Here is a 17,964-nt window from a genome sequence, read left to right as displayed (position 1 = left end):
AAATGCCCTCAAGTTGCTGAGAAACATATCTGAATACAGGTTGGGTTCACTTTTATGTGGTCACAAATTGAGGATGAAGATATGCCCAAATTTTCCCGAAAAGTTAGAATAAGAAATCATCTTTGTTCACCCTATCCTCGCTGCTTCCCTGGTACCAAAGATAGCACTCAACTGCCCCTGGCGGGAGCTGAAACTATCAGTGGCACGAGAAGCAGGGCTGCGTTTTAGGTTCTCACTACTGTTGTGGGGACCCCGCCCTCTGGAGACCACCCTTCTACTTGCGCACAAAACCCTGACCTATTCAGGTCACGGAGTTTCGGCTTATCACTGTAGGACCCTAGCGTGCAGGGCAGTGCCCACTGCTGATTGACACATGCCCAGTCTAAGACAATCTTTTGGGTTGAGGAGCAGCGATTGGCGCGTCCCGCCAGTAGTACCTCCCAGGACACTGAGTGGCGCATTCTGGGCCACAAACACCGCCCGGAAGTCTGAAGGAAGTCTCCGCAGCACAGGACTCCCAGCCTTCAGCGAGGCTGCTATTCAGGGTCGGCGCGGTGCCGGGCGACGTGCGCGCCTGTACGTGAGCACGTCGTGCGTGGGCGCGCGCGTGCGCGGTGCCGCAGTCTGTGGGTTGGCTGGTGATTTTGCAAGCGGGAGGGGCCCTGCGCGCTCCTGCCTCCGGCCTGTGTCCCCCACCCCCCTTCCGTCGTCCCGGTCTCTCCTTCAGAAAGATGTCGGACACTGCCGTAGCCGACACTCGGCGCCTTAACTCGAAGCCACAGGACCTGACCGATGCTTACGGGCCGCCAAGTAACTTCCTGGAGATCGACATCTTTAATCCGCAGACGGTGGGCGTGGGCCGCGCGCGCTTCACCACCTATGAGGTTCGCATGCGGGTGAGTCACGGGGTGAGGGAGACAGCTGAGGGGAGGACCGGCCTGCTGGGCGGGGAGGGCGGGGCGGGGGGAGACTGCCGCGGGGCCTCCTAACGGTGCCGAAGACGCTTGAAGGGGTCTTTGGCGGCTCGGGGCTGTATAGGTTTGGAGGGAGGTCTGTAGACTCGGCTGTGATCCGAGGTTACAGAAAACCGGAGGGGATATCTGACCGGGGTGAGGGAAAACAAGTACCCCTGAGCAAGAAGTGAAGCATGTCAGACACGGTGGGGTGGATGGTGAAGCTTGAGTGAGCAATGTAAGGAAATAGGAATCGGGACTGTAGCCACAGAGGAGGGAGGGAAACGTGGAAGAGGGATGGGGGATAGAAAGCCAAGGTGAGATATCGCTGGGTCTCCTAACTAAATTAGGTTGTGGGAAGTTAGTCTGAAGAGGGAGGACAGGAAGGCCCGGCTTCTACCTAATGAGGTCTTCCTGAGCTGATAAAGTTAAGCAAAGCTTGGATTAAAGGGAAGATAAGATTCCAGGAAAGACAGTGGGCTTGGTGGAGCAGGAATAATAAAGGGAGTCTCCTTGAGCCTGAGTGCTTCCCAGACTTGTGTAGAATTAGCTTCTGAAGGAGAAGTGTTTTCAGTTTAAGTTTTCTCAGGTACCACATGCTGTTTCTCAGTGTGAAACCTGGCCTTGCACTGGGATTAGTGGATTGTCAGTCGCTGCTCTCATGCTGTGCTTAACCTCTAGATTTGAAGTATACGGAATGTTCATTTCAATATTTATTGGCTTTCAATTGTTTGTTTTTGTGTGTGTATATGAATGGCCATTTGCCCTTTCTGTCCTAGATTAACCTTTGGATTCAGACCCTGGTCTGTAGTTACTTTAATTTATGACATTTCAGGACTGCCCCAGGAGTGGCTTCTTCCAGTGTACTTTATTCTCCAGTTCTTAGTCCACAATGCAAGGATGGAATGTGCAGGTAGAGTACATGGTTTGCAGGTTCTTTGCCAGTTGAAGTGGTTATAGGCAAAAGAGTTTGAGAATCCTTTTCTAATTCTCCTTATGTTTTCTTCTCAGACTAGAGGGCCAGAATATTCTCTGTGGACATCATGCTGCTCAAACAGCATTTGAAGACCTAAAAGAGTGTATGTGTTTTCATTTTTGAATGAATGAATTGAAAGAGAGCATGTGCTCTCCTACCTGGCCATTGAAATCTAATTGAGAAATGATGATCTCCAAATTCCAAGTTTGATAAAGTTCAAACTGAAGAAAGAAAAATGAATATATATATATATATATAGAGAGAGAGAGAGAGAGAGAGAGAGAGAGAGAGAGAGAGAGCGTGCGCGCGCGCGAGCATGCGCGAGAACGCTCATCTATACAAGAACTATTTGAAATCATCATTTTGGGGAAGAATGGAACTTAGATCCCTCAAAATATGGTAAAAGCTAGGAAGCCTGGGTATAACTTGTTCAGTGTAAGGCCTCTGCTATGGAATTTTGGATGAACCAGCTCTCTACCTCAGGCATTATAACAACAGGGACTGTTCATCTAATGTAGTGGTTCTCAACCTTTCTAATGCCACTAGCTTTTAATATAGTTCCTCTTGTTGTGGTGACCCCCAACCATAAAATTATTTTCCTTGCTACTTCATAAATGTAATTTTGCTACCAGTGGTCTTAGGCTCTACTGCAGCAGTTCTCAACCTGTGGGTCACGACCGACAGGTTGAGAACCACTAGTAGGGTTGCCTAAGACCATCGGGAAACAGATATTTACATTACGATTCATAACAGCAAAATTACAGTTATGAAATAGCAACAAATATAATTTTATGGTTGGGAGTCACCACAACATGAGGAACTGTATTAAAGGGTCACGGCATTAGAAAGGTTGAGAATCACTGATCTAATGCCTACTATGTGCCCGGCACTGAATTAGGGTTTAGATTCCAAATCTTTACAAAAAACATTTTACAATTGGGAAACTGAGGAGGAATGCAGCTTAAGTAACTTGTCCAAATATACATAGCTAATAAGTAGCAGGGCTGGGATATGAACCCAGTTCTGTCTGACTCTAAAGCCCATCATACTCTTTCCACTTCTTTGGCAATGCTTAGTCGCAAAACTTTAGTGTGCCGAGTTTTTCTACCAACTAAACTTCTTATCATTCCTTTCCACAATGTCTAATTATATGGCGGTAATAGGGTTGGTGGCAGTTCCTAGTTCTGTGGGTTTGAGTTAAGTTGTGTTGTTTATGAGAGTATGTATAGCTATAAAGCAAGCATGTCAAACTCAAAGGCTAACACGAGCCAAATTAAGTTTATGTGGGCCACAAAACACACACAAAAGCTTTAAATTTCATAGAAACGTAGGTTTATTTCAGTAGAGACATGCTGAATGCAAAGGGCTAAAATAAACGAGTAATCATTAACATAAAATAATAGAATATTTTAATAAAATTAATATTTTTCTTTTTTAAAATTTATTTTATTGATTTTTTTTTAGAGAGGAAGGGAGAAGAATAGAGAGCTAGAAACATCGATGAGAGAGAAACATCAATCAGCTGCCTCCTGCACACCTCCCACTGTGGATGTGCCCACAACCAAGGTACATGCCCTTGACTGGAATGGAACCTGGGATCCTTGAGTCCACAGGCTGACGCTCTATCCACTGAGCCAAACCAGTTAGAACTAATATTTTTTCTTGAACATTAACTTACCAGACACTGCATAACTGCACAAATTAATAAGCGTAACGCAAATAAACTTATTTTTCTTGTTCTCTGAAAGTGGAATATTTCCTGTTGCACATACCAAATAATTCAGTACAAGACTAATGATGTGGCAATCGGCTGCTAAAATATTCGCTGCTAGTATTAGTGGAGAGAAATGGTGCGCCTGTGTGTAAGGGAAATGAATGCAACGTGATTATAGTAATGAGTCATTAGCAAATGATGTAGTTTGTTAATAATTATGTATAATAGGATATTGTAAAAATTAAGCTATAGATTTTTATTAAAATGTTTATTACATACTGTTATATTGTTTGCACCGCAAATATATTCATGTGGGCTGCAAGTTTGACATGCTTGCTATAGAGGCTTTTAATGTTTTGAACTCTGGGGGAAAAGTTGCTAACATAATTTGGTTTTAAATTGCTATTTTAAATGATTGATCATGGTAGGCATTTTAGAGTGCATGAGATTCAGAGAGTAGGACTTTGGGAGTTAGGCATTGTGAATAGAAGAAGCAGATGGCACCAACTCTTTTTCTTTGTATAAAAGCTGTTCTCTTTCATTTTGCTTCGTAAAGAATTCTTTCCCTTCCATTCCCCCAAAGAAGTGAAGAGTTTGGAGAGGTGTCCGGGTGACTTGACATGATGTGTTTGGAGATTTTCAAATGTTATTTGTCCTGCAGACTTGAACTTTTCATCTTCTCCCCTATCCATTGACTGTGTTGATCAGAGCCGAAGGACTCTATAATCTATACTACACAATCCTGTCATGATTTGTAGGTTGGAGCTGGGAGACTATCCAATATAATAAAAACCTAATACTCAAATTCTCCCGGTGGGCGGTCATTCGACCGGAAGTTTCATCGGGAGTTCAACCACTCACTGTGATGTACGCTGACCATCAGGGGGCAGAGTAGAACATGGCGGGCGTCAGCCACGTGGCGCTGGCAGCAGGAAGCAGTGAGGAGAGCGGGATGGTGGAACAGGTGAGCGGGCGGTGCCAGAGCAAGGTGGGTGCAAGTGGTTGGGGAGGCGGGGGGCGGAGCCGCTGCTTGACTCCCAGGTGCTGAGGGAGCTAGGCAGGGGGCCCCCCAGCCCTGATCGCCCAGCAGGTGGGATGGTGGAGCAGGTGAGGGGGTGGTGGCAGGCCAAGGCAGGGTGCAGGCAGGACTGCGGGGCTGTGAGGCTGGGGGTGCAAGCTGGTGCCTGATATCTGCAGGCCACCCTGAGGGACCCCATCCACACATGAATTTATGCACTGGGCCCCTAGTCCTAGAAAATAGCCCTTTCCTTAGACAGCTAGGTGCTGAGTTGAAAGGTCATTATTGTCACCATCCTGTGGGGGTAAGGGAAAGAATAGGATTTTTGTGAGTCAAAGGAGGAAGTTTACAGAATGGTAGTGGATGGTTTGGTTGTCTGGGAAGAATCTACTCAGCTTTTTTTTTGGGTCCTTTTTTAAAAAATATATTTTTATTGATTTTAGAGAGGAAGGGAGAGGTAGAGAGAGTAGAAACATCAATGATGAGACTCATTGATCAGCTGCCTCCTTCACGACCCCCACTGGGTATCAAACTGTGACCTCCTGGTTCATAGGTCCATGCTCAACCACTGAGCAACACTGGCCAAGCTAGCTTTTCTTGCAGGATTATTTCACCCCCTCCAGTTTTATTGAGATATAATTGACATTGTATAAACTTAACTTTTAAATGTGATGATTTGATACACATATTTTTTCTTGCAGGATTCTGAGATTTATCTTGAATAGTTAACATAGGCACATAGTACAAAAATGAAAAGATATAAAAAAGATATGCTATAAAAATTAAGCCTTCTTCTGCCCTCCAGAGGTTCTTCTTTTTGAAGAGACTACTGTTTCCAGTTTTTTATTTATTCTTCTAAAGGACAGTTTAGATAATAAAATACTACTTTATATGTATCCACTCTACTTTAACTCATTGACATTCATTCCTTGGGTAAACTTGCAACTAATGTATATTGGCCAGTTATTTGGCTTTTGATGACTTATATCTAGATCTGGATCCTGAAAAGGTAATTTCCAGGTTTGAGGATTACAAAGCATAATGTAGTGGACTTTATGAAGCTCTAGCATAGCTCCAAGATGCTCTATTCCTGACCTTAGGCAGTTGTGGAGAAATATAAATTAGTTCCTTTTCTTTCCATCTGCTGATCTGAATTGGCTTGTAGGAAATATAGTCAGCATTAATACAAGTGGTTGGCCATTTCCATTTGGAACTTCTAGACAAGAGTTAGAATCAGGGCTTTTTGTTTGTTGAGAATCCGTGTTGCCATTAGAGTCAGGAAAATTCTCAATGATTAAGATGTGGGAATAAGCTGATTTATATTAGGGAGTAAGCTATGCTTAGCTAATTTAATGTAATTGCTATTTCTGCTGCACTGTCTAGACGAGGAGAGGGTAAACATATATAGGGTCTCTATTAATCAATTGAATACTTATTGAATACCTTGTATAGCTGTATTTAAGGGGATGCAGAAGTAATCATGGCTTTTGATTTCAGTGAAATTATAGGTAGGTAGCAAGGTGAGCATCCTATATAATAAAGAGGTACTGTGCAAATTGACCATCACTCCAACACACAAGCTGCTGCCCCCATGTGGATACAAGATGGCTGCCTCAAGATGGCCACCAAAAGATGGCCAGCAGGGGAGGGCAGTTGTGGGCAATCAGGCCAGCAAGAGAGGGCAGTTGGGGGTGATCAGGCCTGCAGGTGAGGGCAGTTGGGGAAAACCAGGCCAATAGGGGAGGGCAGTTGGGGACGACCAGGCCAGCAGGGGAGGGCAGTTAGGGTTGACCAGGCCTGCAGGGGAGGGCAGTTAGGGGCAATCGGGCCAGCAGGGGAGCAGTTAGTTGTCAATCAGGTTGGCAGGGGTGTGGTTAGGGGATGATCAGGCTGGCAGGCAAAAGCAGTTAGGGGCAATCAGGCAGGTAGGCAGATGAGTAGTCGGGAGCTAGTAGTCCTGGATTGTGGGAGATATGTCCGACTGCCTGTTTATGTGGGATTGGGCCTAGACGGACAGTTGGACATCTCTTGAGGGGTCCCAGATTGGAGAGGGTGTAGGCTGGGCTGAGGGACACTCCTCCCCCATGCACGAAATTCGTGCACCGGGCCTTTAGTAATACATAAAATTATAGTACTTAATACTAAAGTATAATTGTCAAAAATGATTAAAAAATAAAGCACTAGTATAATTGTCATAGGAATTCATAGGAAAATAAAGGCCAATAAATTAAGCTGATATTGACAGTAAAAATTTTCCCGATAAAGTGGACTTGAGCTGGAATTTGTAGAATGGAGATGATTTGGACAGGAAAATCAGAGGAAGGCATACCTTTCAGGTGCTTATCTCATGTTCCTTACCGGGAACTTAAATTCATTTTTCAATTGAAAATGTAATACATGCACATGATAAATTTAAATTGTACAATGAAAAATGTGACCCACCCAATTTAATTGTCTAATTTTATTATTCAAAGTCACTCACTGATAGCAGTATCTTTTCATAAGTATTTTTATTCATAATTATAAATATGCACATATGTACAAATCCCTTATTTTATTTATTTTTTAAAAATCCTCACAGAAGGACTTTTTCCATTGCTTTTTACAGAGAAAGTGGAAGGGAGGGAGGGAGGCGGAGGAGAGAGAAATATCGATGTGACTGGGTATTGAACCTGCAAGGTATGTGGATTGATTGGGAATGGAACTAGAGATCCTTTGGAGCATGGGCCGATGTTCTAACCACTGAACCCACTGGCCAGGACTATTTTTTTTTAATTTATTGGGGTGACATTGATTAATAAACTTACATGTTTCTGGTGAACATTTCTATGATACAGGATCTGTATATTGCATTGTATGCTTACCACCCAAAGTCCTCCATCACCATATATTTGGTTTCTCTAACTCTTTACTAACCTCTCCCTCATGCTTTTCTCTCTGGTAATCACCATACTGTTGTCTGTGCCCATGAGTTTGTTTTACATCCCACATATGAGTGAAATCATATGGTTGTTTCTTAGCTTTTTCTGACTGACTTACTCTGCTTACTAGCATAATATTTTCAAGGTCTATCCATGCTGTCCCAAATGGCAGTATTTTATGAACACTTAGGTTGTTTCCCTGTCTTGCAATGAACATAGGCGTGTGTATATCTTTGTCAATAAATAAAAACTTTACCAAGTTTTTTTTTTGTTTTTTTGTGTGTGTTTTTTTGGTAGATAATCAGAAGAGGGATCGCTGGTCTTATGTTAACTGTATTTTTAAGTTTTTGAGGAACTGTCATACTGTTTTCCATAATGCTTATAGCAGTTTACATTCCAACCAGAAGTGAATGATAGTTCCTTTTTCTTCACAACCTCTCCAACATTGTTATTACTAGTTTTGTTGACAGGTGAGAGGTATTATTTCATTGTAATTTTGATTTGCATTTCCCTAGTAGCTAGTGAAGTTGAGCATCTTTTCATAATCTGTTAGCCATTTGTATGTCTTCTTTGAAGAAGTGTCTGTTCAAGTCCTCTGCCCATTATTTTTTAATTGGATTGTTTGTTTGGTGTTGAGTTGTTCTTTATATATTTTGGACTAGAGGCCCGGTGCATGAAATTCGTGCACTGGGGGCAGGGGGTTGTCCCTCAACCCAGCCTGCCCCCTCTCACAGTCTGGGAGCCCTCAGGGGATGTCCTACTGATGGTGTAGGCATGTGGGGAGCAGGCCCAAGCCTTAGGTTGGCCTTCCTCTGTGGGAGGTGACTGGTGGGCCAATCAGGATGGCCTGAGCAGCAGGTGGCTGGCCCTACCCCCAATTGCACCATGGCCACTGGTGGCCTCCCTCTGTGGGAGGCAATCCTAGCAGGCCTATCTGGGGATGGTGCTGGGTTGCTCTGCCACGAATCACCCCGCTGCTGCTGCCACCTGTCGCCTCCCTTTGCAAGAGGCGACCAGGTGGGCAATTGGGATGGTGCCAGTCCCCATCATCCTGCTACCGCTGGTTGCCGTCTCCTCCACCCCATCACCATCCCCTCCCTCTGCCTACTGGCATGCGCCTTTGTTGGCCTGGTGACACCTGCTCGCTGGCCCTGCCTGCCACTGACCGCTTGTTCTGTTCAGTTGATTTGCATATTATACTTTTATTATATAGGATTGTTTTCTTAGAGGGAGATTTATCCACCAAAATGAGCTCTAGAAGGAGTGTTTTTTAAGGTGTGGTCCTACATTTTAACAAGCAACCCAGATGAGTGTTACGCATTGTATTATTTGAAAGGATCTCTTTTGAAGTGTGACACTTCAGTAAAGAGACATTGGCTTATTAAAATGCCTCTGGCATGACCACATTCAGTATCTGATTTTTTAAAATATATTTTATTGATTTTTTTACAGAGAGGAAGGGAGAGGGATAGAGAGTTAGAAACGTCGATGAGAGAGAAACATTGATCAGCTGCCTCTTGCACATCCCCCACTGGGGAAGTGCCCGCAACCAAGGTACATGCCCTTGACCGGAATCAAACCTGGGACCCTTCAGTCCGCAGGTTGACGTTTTATCCATTGAACCAAACCAGTTTTGGCCAGTATCTGATTTTGATTGTTAAAAATTGAGCACCTAAAATCTCTTTATTAATCTATATAGGCTCATAATGTTTCCACATCTTGAAAGTCCCCATACTCACAGAGCACTGAGTGACTTCAATAAGTATTTTTAAGGGATCTTGCAGGAAAGCTAATTTAGGTGATAGGAATGTGTAGTAGATAGATAATATACTAAATTAGAAAAGATGGCACATTAGCCTTACATGGTGGTGGCTGAAGACAGAAAAATAAATGTTGCAGCAAAGAAAGAGCACTAAGTCTGTCTCCTTTTTCTTTCTTTTTTTTTTTTAAGGCACAGTAACACTTTTATTTATCTTTATTTTTTTCCATTTTTTATACAGGTATTATATGTGTACATATATTACCATTGCCCCTTGTACCCCACTCCCATACATGCCTTCACCCCCCAGTGTTTTGCGTCCATTAGTTATGCTTATATGCATGCATACAAGTCCTTCGGTTGATCTCTTATCTCCCCCAACTCCTGAACCTTCCTGCTGTAATTTAACAGTCTGTTTGATGCTTTACTGTCTGTATCTATCTTTTTGTTCATCAGTTTATTAAGTCTGTCTTTTGTCCTAATTGTTTGGCTATTGCTGAACTAAGAAAGCTCCCTTACACTGTTCCTTTTCCTTGATACCTCTCCCAACTATCAGAATCACCCATTCAACGAAGTTGCCCAAACTGGAAAACCTGGGCTAATACCATTTGCTTTGTTTGCTTTCATCCCTGTGCAATCATCCAAATAGTTCATAAATATGTCTCTGATCCACTGCTTCTGTCTAGTCCTAGTCCTAGTCCTAGACACCAGTCTCTCTTTTTCTTGGGCATAAAAACACTGTAGCTGTCTAAATTGATCCTACCTACAGCCACCAGAATGGTTCACTTAAAATGAAAGCAAGACCTGGATGCTCCCATGCTTGACATTCTTCACTTTTCCTCCATCTGTTGAATAAAATCTAAGCTCTCTGCTATGGTATATAAGACCCTCAGTGGTCTGTCCTCTGCTTCTCAGGCTGCTGTGGACCCAGGCCTGACTGCTGCCCCAGGCCCCCATGTCCCTGCCTATGTCCACTCCGGGGCTGCCCGAGCCGGTGCGGCAGCTCAGGCAGGCCCCCTGTCTCTGTCTCTGTCTCCGTCTCCGCTCCAGGCCTCACCTGCATGCACAGCCTCTTCCTGACCGGTCATGACTGTTACAGTGTCCCAGGCTAATTTGCATATTGCCTCTTTATATGTATAGATATTTATCCCTCGTTGGAGCTCTGTTGTTTGCAAATATCATCTCCCATTCGGTTTACTTTTTTGTTTTGTTGGTGGTTTCTTTTGCTGTGCAGAAGCTTTTTTTTTTTTTTTAAATAACTGTGTCATTTTTTAAAAAATATATATTTTATTGATTTTTTACAGAGAGGAAGGGAGAGCTAGAAATGTCAATGAGAGAGAAACATCGACTAGCTGCCTCCTGCACAACCCTACCGGGGATGTGCTCGCAACCAATGTACATGCCCTTGACCGGAATCGAACCTGGGACCCTTCAGTCTGCAGACCGATGCTCTACCGCTGAGCCAAACTGGTTTCGGCATTGCTGTGCAGAAGCTTTTTAGTTTGATATAGTTTGATATCTTGCCTTTGGGGTCAAATTTGTAAAATTTTCTCTAAGAGTTTAGTTTCTATTTTTTCTTTTATGTAATTTATTGTTTCAGATCTTCTATTTGGGTCTTTGATCCATTTTGAATTAATTTTTATACAAATCCCTTTTAAAACACAAATAGAGGTAAGTTATATATACTGTTCTGTACCTTGATTTTTTAAAAATATATTTTTCTTGATTTCAGAGAGGAAGGAAGAGAGGGATAGAAACATCAATGATGAGAATCATTGATCAGCTGCCTCCTACATGCCCGCCACTGGGGACTGAGCCTGCAAACTGGGCATATGCCCTGACCAGGAATTAAACCATGACCTCCTGGTTCATAGATTGATGTTCCACCATGGAGCCACGCCGGCTGGGCTGTACCTTGATTTTAATGTTTAATATCTCTCCATACTGGCACAATATTTCACACTTTTTTAATTGTTGTTAATGCTCATCCAAAGATTTTTTTCCCCATTGATTTTTTTTTAGAGAGAATGGAAGGAAGGGGGAGAGACACACAAAGAGAAACATCGATGTGAGATAGACACATCAACTGGTTGCCTCCCGTACACACCCCAAGAGGCTGGGAATCAAGCCTACAACCAAGGTACATGCCCTTGACTGGAATGGAACCTGTAACCCTTCATTCCATCTGAAGGCTGATGCTGTAATTCTTGAGTCAAAGTGGCGAGGGCTTTCACATTCTTTTCATTGTTGTATAGTATTCCACTGTATAGGCATACCTTATTTATTTAATCATTACATGATGTCCTCATGTCATCACAAGATGGCTGCCAGAATATGGCTACCCTCATGTCACAAGATGGCCACCACAAGATGGCCAGCAGGGGAGGGCAGTTGTGGGTGATAAGGCTGGCAGGGGAGGGCAGTTGGGTGCGACCAGCCTGCAGGGGAGGGCAGTTAAGGGTGACCAGGCCGGAAGGGGGGGGCAGTTGGCAGGGACCAGGCTGTCAGGGAGAGCAGTTGGGGATGACAAGGCTTGCAGGGGAAGGCAGTTGGGGGCGACCAGACCAGCAGAGGAGGGCAGTTGGGAGCAACCAGGCCAGCAGGGGTGGGCAGTTGGGGGCAATCGGGCCAGCAGGGGAGGGCAGTTGGGAATGATCAGGCTGGCAGGGGAGCAGTTAGGGAATGATCAGGTAGGCAGGCAGACAGATAAGCAGTTAGGAGCCAGCAGTCCCAGATTGTGAGAGGGATGTTTAACTGCCGGTTTAGGCCGGTAGGGATTGGGCCTAAATCGGCAGTTGGAAATCCCCTGAGGGGTCCCAGATTGAAGAGGGTACAGAATGGGCTGAGGGCCAATCCTCCTCTCCTGTGCACAAATTTTGTGCACCAGGCCTCTAGTCTATATAATAAAAGCCTGAGTGACTATTACGGGGGAACAACTGGAATGACCGTTCACTGTGATGTGAACTGACCACCAGGGGGCAGATGTTCAATGCAGGAGCTGCCCCTGGTGGTCAGTGCATTCCCACAGGGGGAGTGCCGCTCAGCCAGAAGCCGGGCTCACAGCTGGTGAGCACAGCGGCGTTGGCAGGAGCCTCTCCCAAGAGGGCACAGGCTGGGCTGAGGAGATCCCCTTCTACCCTCCAGTGCATGAATTTCATGCACTGGGCCTCTAGTCTATAATAATAAAAGTGTAATATGATAATTAGACCAGATGTCCTTCCGGATGAAGCCGGGGCTGTGATGAAAGCCTGTGTCCTGAGTGCCTGCCAGTGGCTAGAGGGAAGCCTGGGTCCCAGGTGCCAGGGGGAAGCCGGTGTGGGCAGCGAGGGGAAGGGAGGCCTATTGTTGCAAGAATTTTGTGCATCAGGCCTCTAGTTTACATATAACTTCAAGTCTCTTGGAAAAATTCTAAGCAGCAAGGGACTTTTAATCACCAACTGTGACAAGCCTGGATGTGGTAAGGATTGATATTCATTTGGTGCTGTTTGGAAAGGGTTATAGGAGCATGGTCCATAGGAGTTACTTCTTCATTAGGACCGGTACATGTGGCTCTGACATGTGGCCACCACAAGCTGTACATTACTAACCATCTCTCTTGTTTCATTCTTCCTTCCCTGTAGACAAACCTACCTATCTTCAAGCTGAAGGAGTCCTGTGTACGGCGGCGCTACAGTGACTTTGAATGGCTAAAAAATGAGCTGGAACGAGATAGTAAGGTATGGCCCCATTCCCTGTGTGGCACCCTTGGAGGACAATATCTCTTAGGCTGATAAGGGATTAAGATCAGAGTCTATAAAATCTTGAAGGCAACGGAGAGGGTGAACACACTCTAGCTACCAAGTCCCAATAATTTGGATCTGGGTGATAATCTGTGAAACTTGAAAGTGGTAATTTCAGGACAAATCTTAAAAAGAAAGTATTACTTCACTTAGTGGCTAGTAAAGTCATACAAATTAACTCCTGTAGATGCAAAAAATTGAAAGTATATTGGCAGGAATGGCCTAGCTAGATTCTTGGATGACAGTGGATTGTTAAAGAAAGTGAGGAGTATTTGGAGTTTATTTCTTTTCTTTTGAGATGATAAACTTGTCCTCCCACACAAACAGTTTAATTTTTTGTTTATTTGTTAATCCTTACCCAAGGATATTTTTCCATTGATTTTTTTTATTTTTTTACAGAGAGTAGAAGGGAGGGAGAGAGACAAAGAGAGAGAAACATCAATGTGAGAGACATATTGATTGGTTGCCTCTTGCACATGCCCTGATGAGGGCCGGGGATTGAGCCGATAGCCTAAGTATGTGCCCTTGACCATAATTGAACCCAGGACCCTTCAGTCTGCAGGCTGACTTTCTATGCACTGAACCAAACCAGCTGGGGATGGATTAATTTTTGACATGAGCCATCCGACTGTTCTTATGATCAGTTCTGGCAAGTTGCTGGCTGTGGGATAGGATGGACCCTCTGCCTTAGGAAATGTGGTATAGAGTGCATTGCCATCCCATTCCCTCTCTGAGTTCTCCCATGTGGCTGATATCTTGCGTCTGCCTGCAGATTGTAGTACCACCACTGCCTGGGAAAGCCTTAAAGCGGCAGCTCCCTTTTCGAGGAGATGAAGGGATCTTTGAGGAATCCTTCATTGAAGAAAGGAGGCAGGGCCTCGAACAATTTATTAACAAGTAAGCCAAGTTCCTGGGGGATCCTCTAGCTACTTTTTCCATCTTGGTCTTTCTGTGTGTTTAGTGTATCTCTTCTTTTGTAATGGGTAATACGATGTAGTGCTTATTGTGTGGGGGGGTGACAGTAAAACTCCATTCATTTGAGCAGAATTCTGATCCTGTACCTCATGGTCTGAGAAAACACTGCATGTTAATGTGTGTAGGGATTTTCCCCTACCTTACCCTTCTATCTCTCTTCCTCTCTACAGCACTAGAGTTGAAGTGCTGTCCTGTTGCTGTCTGCTGCTTGCTTGAACCTCAGTGCTGACCTTGTCTTTCCTCCCCTGTCCACACCCATCTCAAATACTACTGATAACCATCTTGATCTCTTTATAGAATTGCGGGGCACCCACTGGCTCAGAACGAACGCTGCCTACATATGTTCCTGCAGGAGGAGGCAATTGACAGGAATTACGTCCCTGGGAAGGTGCGCCAGTAGGAGCCCCTTTCACCACTTGCCCTCTACTTTCCTGCTGAAATGACATTGGTTTTTACACTAAGCCTCTCTGTCTTTCTTTGATCTGAAGTTGGCTGCCCATCCCCTGGCCTGATAGACTGTCTGGCATTGTGTTCCTTGGTCCCTCGCTACACCACGGGCACTCTGCTAGAACCTCTTCTCTGAGGAGAGGTGGGAAACCACAGGCAGATGCCCTTTGCTTGGGGTTGGGGGTGGGTGGGAGGATTGGACTGGAAGGCAATTTCTTGGGCATTTACCCACGCCAGAAGGCTAATCTCGGGGGCAGGGGTCTTGTGCTGGAGAGGCATTAGGCTACATACTGATGCTGCAAGCCCAGGGGATTTTTCTTACTCTTAGGCTTAACCAGAAATGATGAGCGGGAAAACCCTGCTTTTCCTACATGCATGAATTTTTTGTTTTTTGCGAAGGTGGTAGAGATCCAAAAGCTGTCCTTTTTTTCTTCAGGCCTGCTCCCAGTCTCCCCCCCCCCCAGTTTCTTTTGTTACTTTCTCTCCCCCTTGTTGCTTTTCATGGCAGTAATCCTCCTAGAATTTAAGCAGTTGTGTGGAGCAAGGTATGTGGATTTTCTGGGCTCATTGTCATGGCTGCTTCAGAGTTAGAAGAAAGCCATAGAGCAGTAGGGGAGTCCCTGTTGGTTAGCCCCTCTCTTTTGTGGTTCCCCACTCTGGCTACCTGTTCTTGCCAATTGGCAGGCGAGTCATTATGGGCCAGCAGTCCCCCTTCCCACGCCCCGCTACTTTATGGGTTAAGCTTTGCAGTTTTGGTGGCTTGAGAGGTGGGGGCAACTCACCACTATCAGGTAACTCCCTGAAGGTAGGAGTGGATCATTTTCTAGGTATTTTCTGGTGGTAAGGAAGAGCATCACCACTCTCTTCCTTCCATTCCCTCCTCCATCCCCATCTCATTTAGTGCTGCCAGAGGGCAGAAGCACATGAACAAATCACTCATTCTCTGACTTCTCCTAAGCACTTTGAGCTGTTGAATGAGGCTCAGGGAACGAGTTGTTGCTGCCCTCCACAGCTTGGTCACAGGGTTATTGAACTGCCTGCACTCACTTTTCCGTAGAACTCCAAAGTTCTTCCCAGAAGTTGAGCTAGGGATAGCAGTTGGGTATGAATTTCCCAAATCTGAGATTCCGACACACCTTTTTGAGACTGGCAACTTTCCTGGTCTTCTATCCAGGAGGTAGTAGTTTGTTTTCTGAGGCTTGTGTCTATCCCAAAGGGTAGGATGGGAGCAAGTTAACTCTGGTGTCAGGTCAAAAGTGGAGGCTCTTTGCTTAGACTCCCTATCATGGAAGGATTGGAGTTCTCCGAACAGTCTTGGGAAAAGGATTACAGAATCTGACAAGATTATAATCAGAGAGATTAGGATTGGATTTTGACATGGGATTTGGAGTCCATCTAAATGTAGAAGTTCCCTGTGATAGATCAGCTCTAAGCTGCTGAGCCTATACCAGGGCTGTGCAGCCCCTACCGAGAGGCTCTGCTCCCTTTCCCACCTCTCCATTATTGGTGTTGTTGCTGCCTTTTGATTTATATCCTCTGTTATTGATTTTAAAAAAAGATTCCTTCTTTCATCGTGCACAAGTGCTGAGAGCCTGAGGCCCCATTTCTGCTGTGTATATATCCTGACTCGGGGCTTTTATTCAGCAAACTGTTCATTCTTCTGTCAATGTCATATTCAACTCTGTTCATATTAAACCACTGTGAAGCAAACCTCTGTTGTCCAATTTTTTTAATTGTCTAGGATATTTTTGAGTATTATGCAGAAATCATACAACATGGTGAATTTCCTGAGGTAATAAGTTTTTCATTTACATTAACAAAAAAAGCGGAATTCTAGCTGCCCATAGTGGTATTTACCGATCCTTGTAGCTAGCAGTTGACTTTGTCACAGAGGTAATGAATGCATGTTTGCAGGAAGTAGCCATAAGGCTCAGTACCTATGATTTGCATCAGATTTAGGAGAGTTGATTCTAAGCTTGCGGGTATGTGCTAATTTGGGCAGAATATATTGTGTGTGTGTGTGTGTGTGTGTGTGTGTGTGTGTGTATGTTCATATGCTGTATGTTACATAAACACATGTGTATTTCTTTTTAAAAAATAAATCCTTATTCAGATTATTACAATTGTTCCTCTTTTTACCCCCCATAGCTCCTCTCCACCTGGTTCCCACCCCACCCTCTGCCTTTACCTCCCCACTGTCCTCATCCATAGGTGAACGATTTTTGTCCAGTCTCTTCCCGCACCCCCCACACCCCTTTCCACCTGAGATTTGTCAGTCTGTTCCCTTTCTATGCCCCTGATTCTATTATAGTCATCAGTTTATTCTGTTCATCAGATATTTTATTCACTTGATATTTAGATTCACTTGATAGATATGTATTTGTTGTTCATAATTTTTATCTTTACCTCTTTCTTCTTCCTTTTCTAAAAGAATACCTTTCAGCATTTCATATAATACTGGTTTGGTGGTGATGAACTCCTTTAGCTTTTTTTTTTTTATCTGTGAAGCTCTTTATTTGACCTTCCATTCTGAATGATAGCTTTGCTGGGTAATCTTGGTTGTAGGTTCTTGCTATTCATCACTTTGAATGTCTTGCCACTCCCTTCTGGCCTGTATAGTTCTGTTGAGAAATCAGCTGACAATCATATGGGTGCTCCATTGTAGGTTACTAACTGTTTTCCTCTTGCTGCTTTTAATATTCTCTCTTTGTCTTTTGCTCTTAGCATTTTAATTATGATGTGTCTTGGTGTGGTCCTCTTTGGAATCCTTTTGTTTGGGATTCTGTGCACTTCCTGGACCTGTAATTTTATTTCTTTCACCAGGTGGGGGAAGTTTTCAGTCACTATTTCTTCAAATAGGTTTTCAGTATCTTGCTCTCTCTCTTCTTCTGATACCCCCATAATTCTGATGTTGGTACGCTTAAAGTTGTTCTAGAGGCTTCTTACACTATCTTCAACTTTTTAAATTCTGTTTTCTTTTTGCTTTCCTGGCTGAGTGTTTTTTGCTTCTTTATATTTCAAATCTTTGACTTGATTCTTGTGTTCCTCTAGTCTGCTGTTGGGTATTTGTATATTTTTTATTACAGTCAGTGTATGTTTAATTTCTAGTTGGTCCTTTTTTTATATATTTGAGGCTCTAGCTAAATTTATCGGCCTTTTCTAGGAAATTCTTGCACAACCTTATAACTGGTTTTGAATTCTATATCCAGTCGTTTGTTTTCCTCCATTTCTTTTGTTTGTGATGTTTCCCTGAGTGGTAGGGTAGCTTTGTGTGCTAGGTTTCTTGTATGGCCCAGTGAGTTGGCCTCCCCATTTACCTGAGGTGGACACTCTTGGTGCACCCCTTTGTGGACAGTGTGTACAGCCTTGTAGTTAAGTCTTGATTATTGTTGGTATTACTAGGAGGAATTGACCTCCAGTCG

General features: G+C 44.1%; 1 protein-coding gene across 2 annotated transcripts; it reads left to right on the top strand.

Annotated features, from left to right (window-relative positions):
- Positions 1-601: 601 nt before the first annotated feature.
- On the top strand, positions 602-16,252 carry SNX12 (sorting nexin 12). 2 transcript variants are annotated; one of them, XM_036411551.2, is made up of 4 exons: positions 602-884; positions 12,962-13,057; positions 13,893-14,017; positions 14,393-16,252. In XM_036411551.2, exons 1-4 carry the CDS (start codon positions 732-734, stop codon positions 14,493-14,495), a joined length of 477 nt encoding a protein of 158 aa, XP_036267444.1. In that variant the 5' UTR covers positions 602-731; the 3' UTR covers positions 14,496-16,252. The 2 variants fall into 2 exon arrangements, with proteins under 2 accessions (XP_036267444.1, XP_036267443.1); XM_036411550.2 differs by having other exon boundaries at positions 605-896.
- Positions 16,253-17,964: the final 1,712 nt, after the last annotated feature.

The sequence above is a fragment of the Pipistrellus kuhlii genome, unplaced genomic scaffold, assembly GCF_014108245.1.
Source record: "Pipistrellus kuhlii isolate mPipKuh1 unplaced genomic scaffold, mPipKuh1.p scaffold_m20_p_40, whole genome shotgun sequence".
Taxonomy (NCBI): Eukaryota; Metazoa; Chordata; class Mammalia; order Chiroptera; family Vespertilionidae; genus Pipistrellus; species Pipistrellus kuhlii.
This window is presented reverse-complemented; position numbering and strand designations above follow the sequence as displayed.

Coding starts and splice junctions, on each gene's coding strand:
- SNX12 (XM_036411550.2), top strand. CDS start 732: ATGTCGGACACTGCCGTAGCCGACACTCGGCGCCTTAACTCGAAGCCA. Junction 897..12,961: donor CCTATGAGGTTCGCATGCGG/GTGAGTCACGGG, acceptor CCTTCCCTGTAG/ACAAACCTACCTATCTTCAA. Junction 14,018..14,392: donor CTCGAACAATTTATTAACAA/GTAAGCCAAGTT, acceptor ATCTCTTTATAG/AATTGCGGGGCACCCACTGG.